The 17,991-nt window shown below is 41.8% G+C and overlaps 2 protein-coding genes across 5 annotated transcripts in view; one reads left to right on the plus strand and one right to left on the minus strand.

Annotated features, from left to right (window-relative positions):
• DNAJC13 (DnaJ heat shock protein family (Hsp40) member C13) overlaps positions 1-7,538 on the plus strand; it is a 54,800-nt gene extending 47,262 nt beyond the window's left edge. For 2 of the 3 annotated variants that reach the window (XM_051610733.1, XM_051610734.1), the window contains 6 exons: positions 739-912; positions 1,264-1,443; positions 1,689-1,829; positions 2,304-2,447; positions 3,278-3,377; positions 6,687-7,538. In XM_051610733.1, coding sequence (XP_051466693.1) covers positions 739-912; positions 1,264-1,443; positions 1,689-1,829; positions 2,304-2,447; positions 3,278-3,377; positions 6,687-6,784 — 837 coding nt within the window. In that variant the 3' untranslated portion in view covers positions 6,785-7,538. Of the gene's footprint in view, positions 1-738; positions 913-1,263; positions 1,444-1,688; positions 1,830-2,303; positions 2,448-3,277; positions 3,378-5,158; positions 5,271-6,686 lie in introns of all 3 variants that reach the window. The other variant, XR_007888624.1, reaches the window with a different exon arrangement.
• A 1,386-nt stretch (positions 7,539-8,924) lies between these two features.
• ACAD11 (acyl-CoA dehydrogenase family member 11) overlaps positions 8,925-17,991 on the minus strand; it is a 33,056-nt gene continuing 23,989 nt past the window's right edge. For both annotated transcript variants that reach the window (XM_051610739.1, XM_051610740.1), the window contains exons 14-20: positions 15,037-15,103; positions 13,508-13,593; positions 13,252-13,323; positions 12,268-12,422; positions 10,305-10,421; positions 9,735-9,844; positions 8,925-9,283 (exon numbers count right to left, since the gene is read on the minus strand). In XM_051610739.1, coding sequence (XP_051466699.1) covers positions 9,169-9,283; positions 9,735-9,844; positions 10,305-10,421; positions 12,268-12,422; positions 13,252-13,323; positions 13,508-13,593; positions 15,037-15,103 — 722 coding nt within the window. In that variant the 3' untranslated portion in view covers positions 8,925-9,168. The remainder of the gene's footprint in view (positions 9,284-9,734; positions 9,845-10,304; positions 10,422-12,267; positions 12,423-13,251; positions 13,324-13,507; positions 13,594-15,036; positions 15,104-17,991) is intronic.

The raw sequence follows: 17,991 nt of genomic DNA on the forward strand, positions 1-17,991 counted from the left end.
AACACTCTTATTGGCAGTAGTTCTGCCAGTAATCCTCTGAATTCTCTTAAAGTCCAGGTAATTCTAAAATTCATCAAAAGTAAGCAACAAAGGAGAAAAAGTCCTGTCACTTACTGCATAGCTGTAGTAAATCTGCTTTTGGTAAATGTTCAGGAATGTTAGTAAGCCACTGAGTGTCAAAAATTATTGTCCTGAGCCATTCTATCACATCAGGTCAATCAATGAGATGTTTCAGTCTGTAGTATTTCCCACTGTCTGTTAAAGGCTAGGCATAACTTCTTCCCCACAGTGGTCAAGTTCAACATGAGAAAAAATTCTAAACACGTGCAGGATGGCTATTTTGAAGCAGGTGGAAACTGGAAACTTCTCTAGGTTGATGGCGAGAAACCTTCCCCTGGAGTGTGCAAAAAAGAAATTAAAGGGCTGTTTTAGCAGCCTTTTGCTGGTACTACTCTTCAGCTAGTGTTTACCACTAGTATATTTATAGACTCAGTTACTTGTTTTCTTTGAAAGAAAAGTCCACTGCAGTAGTGCTGCCTGCCTGTACTGTTCTTTCTGCTCTCACTTTTTACCTCATGTTCCTTCAAGATGAAACATTTATTGGTCTTGCACAGCTCTGTTTCAGAGAATACAGTTAAGTTCAGTGACCCTTACCACTTAGACTTGTGATGTTAGAGAACAATTACAGCTCTCACAAATACCCTTGCCAATAACACCTTTTACTTTACAATTCAACAGCTGCCTGAAGACTTTGCTGTGGTGTATGGTGAGGCAGAAGGTGAACTTTCAGTAGGGGGAGTCTTCCTAAGGATTTTCATTGCCCAGCCGGCCTGGGTTTTACGGAAACCGAGAGAATTTCTCATTGCACTGTTGGAGAAGTTTACTGAACTACTGGAGAAAAATAACCCCCATGTAAGATGACTTTTTTGATTCTGCTCTTTGAATTTGTTTAGCAGTCTGAAGCTACTTGTCTTGTAGTATCTGGTTAACTTCAGTTCTAATGCTTTCTTCCCAACATGAATGATTTTTTGGTCTGCTTTCTGGCTCTTTAAAAGCACATAGATGCATTTAGGCAACTTCTGAACACGAGTCAATGCTTTTCAAGCTGATCATGTTCTAAACATCTTAATTTCAAAGCAGTGACATGATAAAAGCATGAAGGGAAAAAAAAATCTGTAACCTAGAGCAAGTGAGAAATGTTACTATGATGGTGATACATAAGGCTTTACTGAGTAACATTTTCTGTTGTATTGTTTTCTCCAGGGGGAAACTTTAGAAACCATTACCACAGCAACTGTGTGCCTGTTCAGTGCCCAGCCTCAGCTAGCAGATCAAGTTCCTCCACTTGGTCATCTTCACAAGATAATCCAAGCTATGAATCACAAGAACAATGCCATTCCTAAAAGTGCCATTCGTGTCATGCACGTACTGTCTGACAATGAGGTACTGAACTGTTGAAGTGCTCAAGGGGAGAAAAAACCCATAACTTGAGTTAATTTATATTTAGTAGTGTTCCTAGAAGGGCATTATTCTGACTATAAATACTGTGTGCCAGGTGAGCAGGGACTTAAAGCTCATTACTGTCAATAGATAAAAAATGCTGAGAAATTTATGGTCTTGGCTGACTATATCTGCCATAACCTTCAAGCTTAGCGTAAAGTGTTCTATATGTTTCTGTCTTTCTATAGCTTTGTGTTCGAGCAATGGCATCACTAGAGACCATTAGCCCTCTCATGAATGGAATGAAGAAGAGATCAGATGTAATTGGTGTAGCCTGTGAAGCACTTAATCGAATGTTTCAGAAGGAACAAAATGACTTGGTAGCCCAAGTAAGTAGCGTGTTCTTGGTCAGTAAAAATGTGATATTGTTATATTTGGCTATCTAATCTGCTCGTAAGAATTGAGCCACCATTCAGCTTCAGGTTCCAGGAGGCTTCCCAGAAGCCCATCTAACTACTGTGCTTTTCATGTTGGAGAAGTCAGTCCTTTATCCAAAATGCAAACCTATCTAAGGATGCTACCTGAGTATTGAAGCTTAATGCATAGAATAGTGTTGGCATGTGTCTGAGAAAGCACAGCGTAGGAGTGCCAGCTAACTCAGCTGAGTTTACACCTAGAGAGAACGGAACTGCTGGATAGGATCTTTGTTTTCTCCTTTATGTGTTTATACAGCTCAGGAAAAATTGACTAGCTAAATATATTTAGGAACTTAGCTGTCGTTACTTTTGGTTCACACTGATGTAAATCATCTGCGTGGAACTTCCTAGCCCATGTTAAGACAAATCATATGGGTATTTTTGCAGGCTTTGAAAGCAGATTTGGTCCCTTACCTTTTAAAGTTGCTTGAAGGTGTTGGTCTTGAGACCCTGGAAAGCCCATCTGCAACAAAAGCTCAGATTGTTAAAACTCTGAAATCCATGTCTCACAGCCTTCAGTACGGAGAACAGGTAAGTACTGACAGATCCTTATCTGGGCTTTGTAGTTTTTAGAAGATCAAACTCTGAACATACTTGTTTAATCTTAGGCTGTCATGTGCATCGTTCTACCTAAAACATTAACATTATGCAACTACAAAATCATTATGGGTTGGAATGTCTCCATTTCTTTCTTGTGGAGAAGTAATTGGTTCGATGCATGTGACGAGCACTTGTAAAAAAGACAAATCCCAAGTGCAGAAATGTTCTACAAGCTTGTAGGCTTCTACTGACCACTCTTCAGAACTTGTGTTAAAGTGTAAATTGCTTTTTTGTTTCCTGGATAAATACTGCTGTAGACGACTGCCGTGGTGTTATGGATGTATATTCAAGTTTTCAAAATTTGTCCCTGTAACTGTGCTAGTTCTTGGTGCCTTTCTCTTGCTGTTGTGTTTGAAAGCTTTCTCAAAGCGAGGGAAGCAGGGGATAGGGACAACTTGGAGAAAACACCTGTCTTACTATAGTACAGGAGAAGTCCTCTTCTGTCTCAGCTTTAGATGTGTGGCAAGTGGCTGCTTGCAGGGCTTTTTCCTTGTCACCTGACTGAGGAATGAGGGAGAAAGTCAAACTGCTAAATGACTTTATGAGCCTTCCACATTAAGTGTTCAGCTGCACAACTCACATGGAAAAGCAAGTTGCTGCAGTCTCCTTGGAAATGTGTGGTTCTGTTCTGCAGCCTGAACTACTGCCATGCTCTGTTTGGTAACGCCTTCAGAATGGTTTGCCTCTAGAAAATGAGGCTTTTCCCCTTGAGCATGACAAAGGTCACTTGTTCACTGTGTTAATTTCTTCAAATACTGCAGGTAAATGAAATTCTGTCTCGTTCTTCTGTGTGGAGTGCCTTCAAGGATCAGAAACATGACTTGTTCATTTCTGAGACACAAACAGCAGGATACCTCACAGGTTAGCAACCCTTTCTCATTTATACCCTGAATCATACTGCACTGTTATGTTAGACTTGACTCTGGAGATAATGTTTATCCTCAGGATTTTGTGCCATCAGTTGGCCTGAACATTCAATGCTGTAAAAATACAGTATGTTTTTAAAACACTTATGAGAAGCCAAACTTTTTTGTGGTTGAGAATGTATTTCTCTGCATAGTCTTTCCTGCACCTACTTCTAAAATATCAGAGCAATGGAGTCTGGACACTGGCAAGTCTTGCAAGCAGCCTGTAGAGATGAAGCAGAGATATCATCAGAACTAATGAATGACTTTCTGTGCTTTCTCAGGATCAGTCTACTTTAGTTCTAGAAAAAATGGGTTTTCAAGGTTGGGGGAGGAGTAAACTTTCTTCAAAATCACTTAGCCTGTCTGTATTAATTGTGCCATGTGAATTATGCTGCTCAGTGCTAGGCATGTGGTTGTAGTATTGGAGCGGTTTGAATGTTAACAGCTCAGTGTGTGAAGCCATGTTCCAGTCGCACTCAGGGCAGGGTCGGGGCCAAGCTCTAGTGGTAATGGCCTTGTGCCTGTACGTGGAGCTTGTGGCATATACGTAAGCACACCTGTGGTGCACTCTGGGTGAGTCCCCTGCTGGTGCCACTACATCTGAAATGGCACCCTGGGGTGCCACCTCAGTCCCACTAGCAGTGTAGAAGAGCAATCTAGCTGAGTGTGCTAGGATGGCAACTGATGTGGACTTCCTTGCTTGCAGTGGCACAGCACAGACATAATCCTACAGTCCCTAGCAAATCAAATGGTGGTTCTTTCTTCACTTGCATGCACCACTTCACAGACACATCTTTGACTACATTCTGCAGTATCACAGTCCAGTTTGTGATTTTGCTGTCACAAATTACGCGTTATATCTGACCATATTTTATGTAATGACATTGTTGCAAACTTTTGTCCAAAGTAGCACACGATGCAAACTGCTGGCTCCTTAATAGCCATGAGCTGAACAAGCATTTGGTCTTAAAAGTTCAGCGCCCCAGATGAGGTTTTAAAGTCCCTTGTGACAAGTCAATATGAACACTTCCATGTGCTGCATGGAACATTCTCATTTAACCCAATATAGGAATTTTGGTAAAGATTTGAATGTAACAGAATGAATGAGGTGTGCATCAGATGGCTGTGCAGACAGGAAAGATTTTACTACAAGATACTACTAGCATGTATTTTGAGAAAATTAAGCAAGAGCCTTTCAAGTCACAAACTAGACATTCTAGAAGCAGATGCTTGGTATTTTGAGAGTAGGTGTATTGCAACACGTGATGCATTTTGCCACAAAGGAAAGACTCCCTGCCTTAGCTCTGAACTAGAGTTTTCTGTTTATTGCACCATTTAATGCCACTTCAACAAAGAACACTTGAACATTGGATTCAGCTGGTACTGAATTTCCTTGGTATTTCATAAATATTATAAATTATAAGTATGAAATTAATGCTGGCTGATTACTGGCCAAGAATCCAAACTATACCAGAGAAGGTAAGGCTTGAGACTGGGAGCAGTATAGCTATCCTATTGCCTTAAGGCCTGTGCTGCATTTAAATTGCCTAGTGTTTTAAGTGCTTGCAAACGTAGACTGAAGATGCTGTACAAATGCAAAGCAGAGATGGGAACCAAACTACAAGCTTTATTTTTAACCTGCCTTATCTTGTATTCTGCCTTATGTCTTGCTTCAAATTGCTTTGCTATTTGCACTTCCCTTGAAACTTCCCTTGCTTATTTTTCTTCCCTCAGGTGTCTCTTCTCCTTCCCTTCTAACTGGCAGCAGTCCCCTTCACCTGAGAAGTGGGCTTTAGATCTGCTCTGCCAGGCAGCTTGCTAACTTCTGTGTAGCTCTCTAAAGCAGGTAGATACCATCTTGCAAAACGCACGCTGCGCTCGCCGCATTCCCATAGGTGCATGTCCCAGAGCTGTAACAAACCTGTGGGCCCAAAGTGCACAACTCCAGTAAATTAGCCTTCTTGAAGCATGCAGCAGCAGGAAGCTGACAGCTGCAGTGGCTGATACTTGCTGGTACTACAGATGAACTGAGCTTCTGAAGTGTATGTTAGGAATCTTCTGTAGTGGGAAAGTTTGAGGGACAAGAGAACTAGTGGAATTTTTGCAGTTGGGCATTTAAAAGTGGGTCTGGCTCATGGCAGGTGCCACCAATGGGCTGGCAAAGAGAATTTCCCTTCTGAAGCCAGGCACCTTCTAAAAAAATTTTCTTACTATTTTTTCTATGAAAGGCACTTCTTGCTTTGCTCTCCTGCTTGCAGTTATAGTGAAGGACTGTTTGCAAGGAGACAAACCATGCTCTGATGTCCTGGCTCCAGGCTGTAGTGTTAGAAGGGAGGGTGGGGCATGAAGGGATAGTAAATTTAGGAGAACTTAGTGAGGATGATTTAAGGGGAGGAGAGTAAATGACCCAGCAGAACTTACAATGTTGAAGATCAGCAGCGTGGGCTGAAGGTCTAGTACAAAGTTGGCCACTGTATTGACACAGGAGGATGTTGTGGGTTGGCAGTTTTTTACAATCATTAATCTATTAAGAGCTGCTGTTTTAACACCTCATGCTGTAACATGAGCGCTTGCTGCATTGTTGAAGGTTTCTATATGACTAGATTTTAAACTGCAGGCTTTGAAGGAAAGGGGCTTTATCTGCAGTGCAAAACTGCCTGCCCCTGTAGTGATCGACATAGATTTACTAATGGTAAGGAGTTCTGTCTCTGACACAGACCTTGTATATCCCTGGAGTGCCATTTCTTTTTCTAACTGAAGGCACAAAATGCTGCCTAGACAAGCATAAGGTGGTTCTGCTTGTTCATAGGGCAGCAGATTGAATTTCCTTTAAGTATGCAGCTGTGGGAACATCTTTGCAAAACTGAAAGGATAAACATGGAGCCCTGTAGTAGAATGCATGCATGAACTCACTTCACTTCTGCAGCAGATCCTTTCCTTAGCAAAGGGAGGGCACCTGGTCTCTGCTGCCACTTCTGTGGTGGAAGGCGAGATGGATAATGCTGGTGCTTGGGGCTTTTCTGTAACTTATTTGGCACATCAGAATAAAAAATGCTGAGCAAGACTGAGAACAGCCTCCCCAAGCTACTCCCCTTAGCAGGCTTCATTCCGTGTGCCTAGAGTCCAAAGAATCTAAACAGAAACTTAAAGGTGTCTGGTTGAGTTGGTTATGATGTATTTGAGTGTTACCAGAAGGAATAAAGCTGTTCAGCTGCTCTGTAGAATCACAGCTAATCTCCAATACTCTGCTTTCCCCCAAAAGGCCCTGGAGTTGCCGGTTACCTGACTGCAGGGACAACCTCCTCTGTAATGCCCAACGTCCCACCCCCGGTAGACAACGAAGTGGGAGACGTCAGCTAAGGACCGGAAATTCTTGGGAAAGAGACAGAAAGGCAGACCGGCCAGTGATGAGGAACAGCACTTTCCTCCAACGCATTGAAGTGAACTTACTGCCTTTCCAAGTGTTTAATGACAGTGTTATTCCTTTTTCTATGACTGTTTGGTTTTTTTTAGGAAAAAGTCAGTGATTCTAACTCTCGCACTGTAACACAAGAAAGCACTCTGTGGATCAGTTGAAACGAGTACACGAGAATTTTTGTTCTTGTTGTACATAAGCACATTTTGTTCCTTTATATTTGTTTACAAGACTGTGAATCAAACTTTCCTAGTTTTTTGTATTTTATGAATTAGCATGACTGGAGTTGAGCTACAGTCTAGAGGAATTGGGCTAAAATCACTTTGACCTCACTGACCCCCTAAAAGGGCATCCCTTCTTTTCCTAGCCTGATGTAATCACTCCCATTGAACATGACTTGCAAAGGGTTTCTCCCTGCACCAGTTCACTGATGTCCTTAATCATTAACATTATCTTCTTCCTGAGATCAAACAGCATTAGACATTCGTATGTATAACTGGCTTGACCAAATTGACAAAGCTTCAGCAAAAAAACCTTAAAAGTTGACATGTTATGTAAGAAATTAGTGTAATTGTGAAATGTTCTATACATTATCCAATATATAAAAACTTTCTATATTGAGTGTACATTATACAGATCATTCATATGTACATAAAATTTTAAAATAAAGGGAATTAAGAGCCTTGTTAATGAGATAAAGGTGGTGTTCCTATGCTGCTGTTCTTTGAAGGAGTGGGAACACAGGTGGTCAGACACCTTAACTTGAGTGTGGCTAAACAGGGTTCCTGGCCATTCTTGCTTGGAATTTTGCATTTTGCAGGTTTTGACAGGCTAAACCACAGGCAGTGGAATATTGCAGGTTGTTTTGTATTTGAAATGCACGTCAGCCACTAACTTCTTGACTTTCTCAACTTCCTAGGAAATATTCTTGACAGGAAGCAAGAGGTAACTAATATGTATGGAAGTATAAACAATAATTAGTGCTTTCTCAGACTATAGTCTTGGGTTTAGGTGTAATGAATTTATGTGAGCCAAGAGTATAAATTGTGGAAAGCTTCCATTTCTGGGTACTCTGAAACTACACCACCCTGCCTGACCTCAGAGGTCTTTGCTGGAACAACCTTCAGGTGGACACTTAGCTGTAGGCTTAGGGACAGAACTGGCTGCACTCTCATCCTGAAGCCTGAGCCTAAGAGTGTGTCTTCTTTCCAAGCTCCAGCACCGTGTTGGGGTGGTTCATTTGTTTGTACAAAAAGTAAACGTTTGTATCCTTAATTGTTGCTCAACCCTGTATAAACAACTGTCCTGCCTTTACAGGAAGTGAACTACCCACAGCACAGTATGCCATGATCTGCTTCTATGAACTTGTTCATAGATTAACAGAAGTTTCATACATGTTTCATATAAGCAATTAACATGAAAGAGTTGTTAAAGAAGCAGCGCTGAGGAAGTCTGACTGTTGAGAACTTCATAAAGGTGTAGTGGGCATAAATGGCAAAGCCTGTTCTGGCAGCAGAGGAGGCCATGAATTGTCTTATTCCAGGCACTGCTCGTTCCAGACAAAACTTTAAAGCTGCCACCTACTCTTAGACATATTAAAGACAGGATGGGAGCTGCTGGAGCCAGGAGAGGAGGCTTGTGAGGCTGCACAAAAGAAGACACAAAGCAAAGTTGTAATAGAAGACAAAAGGAGCACATATAAGGGGAAAAGGGGAGGACATGCATTTGGAGAAACAAAGCAGAGGAGTAAGAAGCAAGGAGTAGAAGAGGAACCACTACACACTGACCCCAGATTCCTGTGCTCCTGCAGCCTCTTAAGAGGAGGTGGGGGAAGGACTGAGTGTAGCCTAAGTGAAAAGGAGGGCAGCTAAGAGCAGGAGCTAGGGAGGAGAGGCTTGGACTGAGGCTGAGCTTTGGAAATGGGAAATAAAGGCATTAACCTAAGTGTTTTAACTGTAATTCAGTAATTAATAAATTATCCTAGCTTGTAATAAACTAAATGGGGTGTAACTGCTGAGTCAAACCTGCTTTGCATATAACACAAGGATAAAGAGGGCTTTAGCTCAGCAAATAAAGCACATTAGGCCTGACAGAAAATAGATTTTATTTAGTGTTATAAAGAACCAAGACCAATTCTGGTATTACATGGCATTACACAAACTTTTAAAAGCAAACCTCTGATTATTAAGTGTAATAATTACAAGTAAAGAGTGAGAGAATATGTATTGCTTCAAGCTCAAATCAAGTTTTTGTATTCTCATACACTTTTACCTTCAACAGCATTGTTGCACTGAACCAACTCCTAAGTCTTCCATCCATTGGAGAAGAGTTAGATTTTTGCAGTTAGCTGCTTTGACTGCTCAAGCAGTTCCCACCTTGCAATTGTTGAGAGATGAACTTCATCAGGCCCATCTGCCACGCGCAAGGTCCTTATATAAGCAAACCTGTGTAGGAGGAGCTGAGTTAGGGGCAGGTCTTTTCTTGGTGCAGCAGGAAGCCTGTCTGACAGTAGCAGTTCTCAGCACTGTATTTGCGATTGTCATCTTTTGAATAGGCTCTGAAAGGAGATACCACCCAAGAGATACTGCAGCAACATTGTTGAGGTGTGTGGGCTGGAAGTGCTGAAGGCCTACTTCTCCCCAAGGCCATAAGGGATAAGACTGAGCCTTAGAAACAAACTATCCTGCTGATAAGAGCAATTTTAGGTCCATGGCTTTTTTTTTTTTTTTGGTAAGGGTAAAACAATGCAGTTACATTGGAATGGAGCTATAAAAGCAACTGGTTGAACAGCTTAAAGACTGTTATTTGGGCTACCCAAGGTGAAACAGCCTGCACTGGTGTTACAAAACTTACAAAGAATGCTTAGAATAAACAGGTAGGTCTCCCTTTACTCACAGAAAAGCCAATGGAAAATCCTGGGAAACTCCAGCTCCACCACACACTTGGATTGCACAGTCAATCACTTTAAGCACAGCTCGAGGGACAACCACTTTGGTCATGGCTACCTGTAGTTAGAAGAGAACTCATATTATCAGCAACAGTGTCATAAGCAAATGCAAGTGTTTATGTAACAGTACCCATGAAGTTCGATATCTCATGGTACATTCCTTCCTCTAGGGATCAAATGAGAGCTCTGCTGTTCCTGTTCCCTGGCTCAGGTAAAACTGTTTCCAGTCACTCAAAACTCACATTATGTTGCGACAAGAGAACAACACATGAACTTCAATTTTTAAACACTTCATCAGAGTGATCTCAATGTTTTCAACTGAGAACATGTTGCAGTGACTACAATCAGAAGCACACCTTAAGGCTTAAGCATATCTTAGGGCTTCACATTTTCAACATGAAGTTACGCTCTACAATTTGAAGGATAACTTAAAAATATCTTTTAGCTTGTATTTCAGCCACTTGAATGCACAAGTGTTGTATGCCCAAGTCTTAGGCTGGGCAAAAAAAAATACTTACCTCTTTTCTTGCTTTTCTGTTGCCCACCATGTCGATCTTGCGGGCTGTTTTCAGCGTAAGCAGTCGTGCCTGTTCTATGCCAAGGCGGCATTCAGCGATCCAGTGGGCAACAACCTCCTGCAGAAACCGAAGCCAACAGACACAAAGCCACTTAATGCTGCTCTGCATGTCTGGGCAAACCTGCCCTCCGGGAGACAGCTCTATTTCTCAGCACGTGCATGTTCAATCATTTTAGAGACACCCTTGTGTGAATTCAAGCTAGTTTGAGGCATGTCATCTGATGAGGGGAAAAAAAAACACAAAACAACGATTCACAGGAATACTAAAGATAAGAGCAGTTCTTTTCCTGGCAGGAAAAAGGGGGAAAACTGCAGACCCTGGCTCACTCTTACTTCCTGGTCCGCCCCCTCTGCCTGCCAGCCATTTTCCTGAGGCCCTTCCAAGCCTGCGTTTTGCTCCCTGCTCTTCTTTTCCTGCTACCAGGACTCATGGCCATGTCTCTGTACCATGCCCAGTATATAAAAACTGAAGAATCAGCTTGTTTTTTTTCTTAAATTACTGGCAGGGGTGTTACACAGCCAGGCAAACAGCTGCAGGGTGTGGCCTGCTGCCTCTGTCAATTATATTGATGATGATGTATTAGTAGCTCCCTTGGTCAAAATGAAGTTAAAATCTTGGCAGCCCTTCCCTGCTCTTTTAGCTAAGTCCCTGCTGCAGCCCATGTATCATAGTAGGAAAAAACCAGCAAAAGCTGGTTGAAGCCAGAGCCAGCCTCAGGCACAGGTTTCTGCTGGGAATGTAGATGCTGTAGCCTCGGCAGCTGCAGGAGGCACAGGCAGATGTGCAGCACTCCCTTCAGTGCAAAGTCTGGGTCCCAGCTTAGCTCATGGCAGCAAAGTTGGTCTGAACCCAGGTGGAGGTGTTCAGACACATTCTTCTGACAGCTCCAAGGGGGGGTAACTATGGGCCATGGTGGTGGTGTGAGTCAGCCTGTTATTTCCAGTAGCCAACAGCCTCACCTCTTCCCTAGCTATCCCCAAGCTGTGAAGACCTTGAGCTGGCTGTGCAATTGGCCCCCAGGTCTTCTCTGTGGCTTCAGTTTTACTTTAGCGAGCTTCTGAGAAATAGTGTGCACCTCATCCAGCTGTTAAGAATTCTAGGTTATAGTCACAAATGGAAGTTTGGCAATAACACAACTGGAAAATGGATATGCAGGATTATTCCCTCTGCATCTGTACGAACAATTTTCTATAACCTGTGCCAGACACTAATTCAGTGTCTTCTTTCCGTTGCCTTTCTTGTTTTTCCCAATAATCATCCTATCTGCTGGATAAGACTGGAAAACACTTGAAATATGATAGGCCAACTACTAAATGCTGATGGTTCCTATAAAAAGCAGACTGTTGTCTTTTTATTATTCTACCAAGCTCTCTCACAAAATAGCATTTCAACTTCAGATCAAGATAAGATAAAAAATCCCAGCTTGGCCTTGGTTTGGTCTGTGCTTTTGTAAGTACTAACAATTCATCAGGGAGATAAAATTTTAAGTCAAATTTAGACTCTTTGACTGTCTCTGGTAATGATGAACTGAGATGTCTAGGTGACAAATTTGATACACGACAACGATGAATTCAGATTGTAACTACAGAAACACGAGCGGTATATGCCTGAAAAAACACCTGTCCAAACTGATTAGTGAAAGCAGAGAAAAAAACTATGGTGCCAAAATCTGTATTCAAATCCAACTAAGGATATCCAGTGCATTGCAAGGAAAAAAAGTCCTGTAGGTTACAGTGGGAGTCTCGCAATGTGCTATTTTTCCTTTGCCACTTGCAACACTATTCAAGGTTAGGGCTCCTCTCTTATTGCAGTGGCCGTTATTAGAGTCACAAGGCTGTGTGTGGGCAAAAGGAAGGGTAATGCCTGGAGCATGTGAACTGAGACAGAGAGGGAAAACACTTACGTGGTGATAGAGTTTCTTGCCGAAAGTCTCCCTCTGTGCTGCGCGCTGGCACAGGATCTGCAAGGCAGCTTCAGCCGCGCCAATGGACCTCATGCAGTGATGAATACGGCCAGGCCCGAGCCGACCTTGGGCTATTTCAAACCCCCTGCCCTCACCTGGTTGGGAAGAAAAACAAGCACACGTAGACTCCTTGATTCCCACTTGAAATGATTCATGGTGCTGAGCAGAAGTGGCCTCATAGCACCAGAGCTAGAAGCCAGCTTCTTAAAAGTTTACGTTGCAGAACTGTTGCTTCTTTACTCAACTAGATCTATACTGACACTGTTAATAATACAGTACAAAGGACACTCTAAGATGGTTTCTGAGAGGGTTTGATATACCCGATTTCATTTAAATGTTATTCATCTGACATGGAAAATTACATCTGTGAGATCTGGTATGAAGAACTGAGGCTTCCATATCCATGGGCTACTCAAGAGAGAAAGCTAAAAATAGCAGAGAGGAAAAGAGAGGAAATACTTATAAATTCTGAATTCTTTGAAGTGAGAGAAGTAGAGCCAAGTTCTCCTTGCAGAAGGTCACAGTGCTGGCCTGCGCATCCTTTCTGTTTTTTTTTTCATTTCTGCTAAGTCTGAAGGTACCCAGGCTTGAATGGCCACAGATTACAACAGAACACTTGTTAAAAGATTTTGTAAAGACTATGAAAACTGGTTTTGGGGAAAGAACACCACTGACAGTTTCTGCTTTTCTCTGCCTCGGGAAGTGACTTTTGCATGACAGCCACAGCTGTCACCTTTCTGCTCTAAACAAGTTACATTCAAGCAGGAAACAGACTGCTAAAGGAAGAGTAGGCTCATGTTTGAGATTCTGGCTCAACTGACCATAGCTGTTTACAATAACTTATGGTGACTGATAAAATAAACCACTTCATAATACTTACTTAATGTCTGTATCTATTAAAAAGGAATGAATGCTGAAACTCACCCAGTATTATGTTGGACACAGGTACTCGCACATCATTAAAGTGTATCTCAAAATGTCCTCCATGGATCTCATCTACATGAGTGGAGAAAACACAACAGCAGGGTAAAACAAAGGAGGATAAAAATACAGACCTTCAATTCCTAACCCTTTTTGTATATATGCATTTTATTTCATCTACAATATTTATTAGTATTACTGCAACTCATGAGACTGCTAAAAATTAATACACATATAGCTGATAAATATTATCACCTACCCATGTACCCAAACACCGAGAGGGGTCTTATCAACTTCACCCCTGGAGTGTCCATGGGAACAATGACTATACTGTGCTGCTTGTACCTGATCAAGACAAAATGCACAAGTTAGGACTAACTTTGAGCCTCCTTCCCGTCCACTCCCTCCACTTTATTTTCTAGACACAATTTAGCACTTGCATAAAGCCACTATGGAGATTTACCTGTACTGATTACAGCCCTCCTGCCTGCATGCAGTGTGGCATGCAGATTCAACACTCCTTGAATCAAGTGAAAATTTACTACTGGAACATAAAGCACTGTCCCTGAAACATGACTACTTCAGTCACTTCCGTATCACTCAGTCCATTTCCTCCCTCTGCCTTTCCTTTTTGTTCTTCAAACATTATCATCATCATCTTGGCTCACCTGTGGTTTAGGGAAAGAATCCTCATGATTCCTTCAGAATATTTAAGGTCAGTTATTAGTCACACAGAACTGGAGATGACATCCCAGGTTCCTGAATTCAGACTCCAGTTCTAGCAAGTGCAGGATCACATAATCCCCTCAGTTCATCTTCCAGAGGCTCAACAGACACCACTGTCTGTACAGGCACCAGACAAACCATGCCCTATGCTGTAAGCAACTTACTGTTTACTTCTCAACAGAACCCAGCCAAACTACAAAGATAATCAATGGAATTTAGGCTAAAGTCCAACTTAGAGATATAAATCTTCCTATTCTTCTGAATTACAAGCTGTGTGATTTTACTGGAATCAGTCATAAAGCATTTTGTACATCACTTGCATATGTTTTTGTAAAAGGGAATTTTAGTTTGGTAGTAAGAGTTGAACAACTATTTATTTCAGACGTACAGGAATAGAATAGTGGGTCTGATTTAGGATGTGCAAAGCTCTCTGCTCACACAACTTCACATAATAAACATCCCATGTTTCAAACTTAACTTTCTATACCTACAGATAACTTTGTGAAAAACTTAGTAGATAGCTAACCTCATGTCTCTGATGTGCCACTTGTCCTCATTCTGTTCAGGGAAATTCTGAAATGTTTTGGGTTTATTATCATTTAAGCAAGCAATTCTGCCTCTTGTTAATTGTTTTATGTACTATATTTACAAAATTATTAGTAAGCCAGAGATAGTTTTTGGTTAAATGACTGCTGCAGACTAAAACTAGTGTGACCAAAATAATGTTATTGGACCCAAAAAGATTTCCTGATCTAATTCATCACATCTCTGCAGGAACACTAGAGCAAGTGTGCTGGAGGAGGGGAAGCCTGCAGACACAAGCTGGTGACAGTGGAAAAGTTGGGAAGCTTCAGTCATCAGCAGCTGACAGCAAAACAGGAACTTGGTCAGCAAAGTTTTCCCTTAACAGACACACGCAAAGGTTTAAATCTCTGTAATCCACACGCACATCCAACCAATCAAGGCAACTAATGATATTTAACTTAATACAATTTTTGCAAGCAGTGACTCCCCTGAGGGACAAGTTTTAGGTAACTCTTTGAATCTCCTAGGAATCCTTACCTGGATGCTGAGGGGTTTTTGGTCTTGCCCATTACAATTGCAACTTTGCAATTTGGGTTCCCAGCACCTTAACAAAATCAGAAACACAAAAATAATTTTGAGTACAAAAATAACGTAGAATCAAAAGTTTCATACAAATAAATCTTACTCCCTTCCTTTCGTGATACAGAAGCAAAAGCAGACAATCTACTGTGTTTATACTCTGAGTAACCAGTTTGAAACAAAATACTTATTGCTTAACATGAAACGGGGAGTTGTCTTGTTGGAAGGGGTACAATGAAAAGCAAAACATCCAATGCTCCAGGATCCAGCTTCATCATCTACTTCTACGAAAAGGGAACAAGAAGGTACTTGAAATGGAATTTAGTTAATTCTGTCTCCATTAGAGCTAAGCAAATAAGTGTGACACAAAAGCACACCTGAAGGTGAGATGCTGCCACTTCAAAAGTTAAACTTCTTGAGACTACAAAGACTGGAGGATCTATGTGGGAATGAAATGCCAACTGCATTATAACTGAATGATACAAATAAGGTTACCAAAAGATTACCATGATGACTGGTACTACTGCAGTGTAACTTTTCTGAAATGAAGGATTTTTCCCCCCTTTATTCAAATTATTTTAGTTTGCACTTTAAAGAAAGATCTGAGTGGAAATTGTTAACTGAAAATAATCCACTTGCATTTCAAGTAATTCATAAAAACATTTGAGACATCTCTTTGTAGCATAAAGCATCTTAATGTACAAGTCTTTAAAGAAGATCCTACCATTGATTGAAACGGCATCTTATTTCTAAGAGTCTTAATCATAGAATCATTTTGGTTGGAAAAGACCTCTAAGATCATCAAGTCCAACTGTTAACCTAGCAGTGCCAAGTCCATGACTACACCACATCCCCAAGCAACGGATCTACACATCTTTTAGATACCTCCAGGGATGGTGACTCTGATGGTGATTCTACCACTTCTCTGGGCAGCCTGTTCCAACCCTTTCAGTGAAGAAATTTTTCCTAATGTCTAGTCTAAGCCTTCCCTGGCACAACTTGATGCCGTTTCTTCTCATTCTATTGCTGGTTACTTGGCAGAAGAGACCGACAACCACTTTGCTACAATGTCCTCTCAGGTAGCTGTAGAGAGCAATAAGGTCTCCCCTCAGCCTCTTCTCCAGATGAAACAACCCCAGTTCCCTCAACTGCTCCTCATAAGACCTGTGCTCTAGACTCCGCACCAGCTTCATTGCTCTTCTCTGGATGTGCTCCAGCATCTCAATGTTCTTGTAGAGAAAGTTCCAAAACAGAACACAATACTCAAAGTGCAGTCTCACCAGTGCAGGGGCAGGAATGCCTCCCTGCTGACCACACTATTCCTGATGCAGGCCAGGATGCCATTGACTTTCTTGGCCACCTGGGCACACAGCTGGCTCATGTTTAACCGGCTGTCAACCAATACCCCCAGGTCCTTTTCTGCTGGGCAGCTTTCCAGACAATCTTCCCAAAGCCTGTACTGTTGCATGGGGTTGTTGTTAATTCCCACTACCATTTTCTTTAAAAAAAGGTTTCTTACCTTTTTTAAAGTACCAACACATGGTCTCATTCCTTTCCAAGTCTCACCCAAACAATAAAGATAGGGAAAAGGAAGCAGAATTATACGTGACGTGTAACAATTAGTGAATATTTTATTGCTATCTCAGTGCAGATGAAAACGAGATTTAACTCAAGATTTGATCTGTACCAACCCAATTTGTTTTGAGGTCAGAAACAAAGATGAGTTTTTAACTTCTCTGGCAGCTGTTATCACAAAGTTTGTGATCCTCTGGTCTACTCTACACAATGACCTGGCGTTGAGCTGAGTTACTTCCTCCTAGGAACCACCACTGTGATGGCCAAGAAGCAGGAGAGAGATTTATCCCATCCTGTTAAGCACTGCCTGTCTGGGGGGCCAGACTGCCGGCTGTTCACTTTCCTCTTTTCAATATGCCATTAACTTCCAAGTGGGTTTATATTTGTGGCCCAAGAGCTGTACCCTGAAAAGATAGATGCTATATTCTGAAGGGTTATTTGACTCTTCCGCTTTTCCACAGAAGGTAAATAATCGCACAAGTGGTATTTTCTAAACTACATCTGTCTTGAAGTGAGGTTTGCAACAAAAGATATTTTGTCTTTCTGGAATCTCTATGAAAACTGTTTTTTAACAAATCCTCAAGTCACTTGCATGCTTCAAGAAAAGGCAAGTCTCACCATGTTGTATGAAAAAATAATCAGAAGCGGCATTCACATCAACTTAGTGAGCAGGTCACTGAGAACCAGACATCAGCTTAGATGCTATAAATCATTAGTACAAGTTTCTGGAAAGCTAATCATAGAATGGTTTGGGATGTAAGGGACCTTCAAGATCATCTAGATCTAACCCTCTGCATGGGCTGGGACACCTCCCACTAGATAAGGTTGCTTAGAACCCCATCCAACCTGGCTTCGAACACTTCCAGGGAAGGGGCATCCACAAGTTCCCTGGGCAACCTGTTCCAGTGTCTCCCCACCCTCATAGTGAAGAATTTCCTCCTACTGTCTAAGGGAAAGGAAGGGAGAGGAGGGCCAAGGAAGGGGCATGGAAGGCGCAAGGAGAGGAAACGAACAGGCTCAATTACACCCATTTCACAGGTGCAGAAACAAAGATGACTGAAGCGACCTGAGCAGTGCCACTACGCAAACAGGGGTAGGAAAAGCCTGTCCAAAACTTTTAAACCACAATGCTGCTACACTGGGAAACATTGTTAAGTCTAACTAATACATCATATTTTTTGACTCTTCATGGCACTCATACAGGCAAAGATCCTAATCTTTGCTGTCAGGGGGTGTAACATGCTTAAGATTACCAACCTTCACACTATCAATTTATACACGTTCTTTCTGGTGCAGAGTACGAAATGTGGCACAGACTCATAGAGTACAACCTTTACT

This window comes from Apus apus, chromosome 2, assembly GCF_020740795.1.
Source record: "Apus apus isolate bApuApu2 chromosome 2, bApuApu2.pri.cur, whole genome shotgun sequence".
Lineage (NCBI taxonomy): Eukaryota > Metazoa > Chordata > Aves > Apodiformes > Apodidae > Apus > Apus apus.